Source organism: Dipteris shenzhenensis, chromosome 29, assembly GCF_047967505.1.
Source record: "Dipteris shenzhenensis isolate YYH24624 ecotype China chromosome 29, Dip_SZ_1.0, whole genome shotgun sequence".
NCBI classification, from domain to species: Eukaryota; Viridiplantae; Streptophyta; class Polypodiopsida; order Gleicheniales; family Dipteridaceae; genus Dipteris; species Dipteris shenzhenensis.
In genome coordinates this window covers 45192944-45196606 of record NC_141624.1, presented here as the reverse complement: position 1 = coordinate 45196606, position 3663 = coordinate 45192944, and the positions used below count along the sequence as shown (strand labels likewise).

At 50.9% G+C, this 3663-nt stretch overlaps 1 protein-coding gene across 1 annotated transcript; it reads right to left on the bottom strand.

The window, feature by feature from the left end:
• Positions 1-368: 368 nt before the first annotated feature.
• LOC147882914 (putative L-type lectin-domain containing receptor kinase S.5) lies at positions 369-2486 on the bottom strand. Its single transcript, XM_087400533.1, has one exon. The coding sequence runs from the start codon at positions 2484-2486 to the stop codon at positions 369-371; it is 2118 nt and encodes a 705-aa protein (XP_087256659.1).
• Between the last annotated feature and the right edge of the window lie 1177 nt (positions 2487-3663).

Here is a 3663-nt window from a genome sequence, read left to right as displayed (position 1 = left end):
TCCTACTAACCCGGTCAAAATTGACAGCCTACACACAAAAAACAGTTTTCCTAACCCAATCCCCCAAAAAATCCACCCATCCCTAAGACCCTTGGAGGGCACTCCACAAAAATTTACGACTCTCAAAAATTCCATAACATGAGCCCATCAATAATCAAACATCACACTTTCTTATATACCAGGAGGTAGCTCTTCCCCAAAGTCTCTTTCAATGGAAAAAATAACAATCCGTTCTCGGCCAGCAACGTTGTGGAACAAGAACAGAGGCGTTGCACTCAAAGGTAAGGCAGAAAACTGCTGCTGGCGTAAAGAGAAACCACTTTGCAAAAAGGAGGAGGGGGAAACTATAGCTAGTGTGTTGGGTAATGCTAGCGGGGCAAATCCATCTGGGTGGACAAAGTGCCGGCGACGGAGGAGATTAGAGGTGTGGCAGACGTCGAACTAGAGGAGGAATGGGTGGAGGAGGAGAAGGAGGAGGAGGAGAAGAGGAAATGGAGAGGTGGAGGCAGGGGCTGCAAAGGGGGGGCCGGGCCGGGAGTGGTGGCGAGGGATTGCACAACTTGGGCGATGGAGGGGCGGCAGGCGGGGTCGGGGTGGCAGCAGGCGAGGCCCAGGAGGAGAAGGCCATGCATCTGCGGCGTGCTGTAGGCGGTGAGGCGAGGGTCCGCCGCTTCGAGGAGACGATTGTGGTGGTGTAGAGACCAGAGCCAGCGGGTGAGCTGCCATGAGGGGCGGCGTCCGGTGGCCACCTCCATTGCAACAGCCCCGAAACTATACACGTCCGCCTCTCTCGTTACCATCGTCTCTATACATTCAGGCGCCATATACCCTGGCGTCCCCGCTATATTCCTCGTCTCCAGCCCCTCTCCGCCCCCTTCTATCAACCGTGCCAGCCCAAAATCCCCCAGCTTCGCATTCCATTCCCCGTCTAGCATCACATTGCTCGGCTTCAAATCCCTGTGCACCACCACCATTTCCCATTCCTCATGTAAATACAGTAGCCCCGTCGCTAGCCCCCTCATCACATGATACCTCCTCTCCCACCCCATCTCCGCCTCCCGCTCTCCCCTTCTTAAATACTGATCCAAGCTCCCTTTCGGCATGTACTCGTAGACCAGCAGTAGCTTACCCCTCCTGTCGTCGCACCACCCCAGCAGCTGCACCAGATTCTTGTGTCGTAGCCGCCCTATTGTGGTCACTTCCGCAATGAACTCCCGCTCGCCTTGCTTCGACTTGGGTGAGATGCGTTTCACAGCCACCGTAGAGTTGTCGGAGGGCAGAGTCCCCTTATAAACCGCCCCGAAGCCACCTTGCCCCAATAGACAGCCCGCACTGAAGTTGTTGGTTGCTTTGCTCAACTCTCTCCACGTGAACTTGCGAGGCCCGTAATTTAAAGCCTCCCAACTTCGGGATCGAGTCAGCTTGTTTAGTCTTCGGCGCCTCGACACAAGAAGAACGGCCAAAACCAACAAAACTAGTGCCATCACTGCAGCAATCACGCCAACAATAAGGACGACATTCGAGCCCTCGCCAGAGACTGGGATGCCCTCTGAAGTGGTGAACTCCCACGCGAGCACACAGTGCGTTTCCAAACTAGTTCCTGTAGAGCCAGAGAATCCCACGTATATCTCGGATGGAAGGAGAGGAGCGAGGTTGATATTGTAAGAGAGCCCAGAATGCTTTGGTTTGGTACTGTTCGTCTCGTTGGCTATAAAGATATCAAGGACCTTGCCACGGCCGTCATAGTCGATCCAGACGCTGGTGTTGGTAGCGTTGGTGTGAAGGAAGACGGACAGGGGGGTGAGGGATTTTGTCGCGACGGAAACAGTGCTGTTCAAGTCGAGGCCGATGTGATTATCATCAGGATCAAAGCTGTCCTTGAAGGTGTCGAATTCTATTGCGACAACCTGCTGTGTAGCGTCCGGAGTTGCATTGAGGCTCGAATTGAAGAGGCCAAGCCACTTCCCATAGCTGTTTGGAATTTGTGAATCCAAAGTAGCTCTATGGGAAGTCAGGATAAAGGCCATGCCACCTCCGGTAGCGTTTGTACCGCCATCGCCCATAGTCTCAATGTTAAGAACGAAGGAGGTGTTGAACGATGCAGTGTAGTTGTAATTGGGGTTGGAGAACTGCAGCCCTTGGTTGTATGTGATTCGTCCGGTAGTATTAGCGGTGATGGAGGGGTCCGACCCTGTGTCATCTGTAATCTGGAGAGCGCCATTCCGGATGGCGCCCTTTCCAGCGATGGAAAGCAAGGATGCGTTGTCCTGGGAAAACTCTTGGAAGACGAAGTTCAGATTTTGCGAGAAGGCGAGGCAGAAGGCTTGGACGAGGAGGAGGAAGTGGAGAAGCATGGCACTGGATTGCAGTGGGTGGTGAGTTCTGAGTTTAGACAATGGGTTAAAAGTCTGGAGACGAACGAACAAGTCGTAGCCGTCATACAAACTTGGACCCGTGGCTTTCACGTCGAATTTTAAGGCACACATTTGAATTTTTCCTTGAACAAAGGTGAAGAGACGTCGATTAACGCAACGCAAGAGGTGCAAAAGTAACGAATCAACACGTTGTCTCTCGAAGTTTCTATTAATGTCTCCGTGTCTCGGCTGATGCACGAACGAGAGAAGGCTGACCGAGGGGTGAGAGGAACAAGGGAGGGAGGAGAACGTAGGGTGGAGGAGCCAGTGAAGGGGGAAGGGGAGGAAAAGCATAGGGAAAGAGGGAAGGAGGATGGCCACCTTAGGGGAAAGGATGCGGAGATGGAGAGGAAGGCACCGAAAGGGAAGCGGAAGGCGGTAGAGGGGGCAGGTGGCAACCATGAGAGGAAGGCAATGGAAGGTAGCGGAGGGGGAGCGGAAGGTAGCAAAGGGGAAGGCGGCAACCGGGAGAGGACATCATGTTAACGATGAATACAACTACAAACACAATTGTGAAAGCTGTTAACGGCACAGAGTTTCAAAATTTTGAACACAAAATTACAAAAATCATGGTGCTAGTTTGAAGGCGATTGGAGGAGAGTCCATAATTTTTGAAGGGAGGAGAGCCATCAGACGAGCTTGCAAGACCTACTAATGGGTCTACTAATGTCTAAAATTCTCTAACTTTGTGCTCGAGCCTCGGATTTGCATCAAACTTTTTGCATTGGGTTTGTAATTTTCTGTTTCAATTGTCTTCACATTCTGAATTTGGCTCACTTTGTGCTCGGGCCTCGAATTTGCATCAAACTTTTTGAATTCAGTTTGTAATTTTTTGTTTCAATTGTCTTCACATTCTGAATTTGGATTGGATTAATAAAAGCTACAAATTTTGCATGATTCATTGACAAAATTCATTGATGATTTAATTCAAACATTAACCTAAGCTAAACCCCTAATGTAAATATTAATCAAAATGAAGCTAATCTAATTAATCTTCCGCTTTGCCTTGCCACATACACCCTCTCTGACTCCCTCCCCTCTGCCTCCCCGTCCTTCACCCTGCCTCTTCCCTTCCGCCTCGCTTGCCACTGCTTCCACCCAGCCACCCTCACTGGCCACGACCCTCTTTACCCTCCATCCAACCACTCCCTCTCCTTTGCCCCGTGGTCCTCTCACTCCCTCTGCTCAGACACCACCATGGATGACTTTTTCAAGTTACTTTCATTAAGAAGCTAAACTTTTATATTGG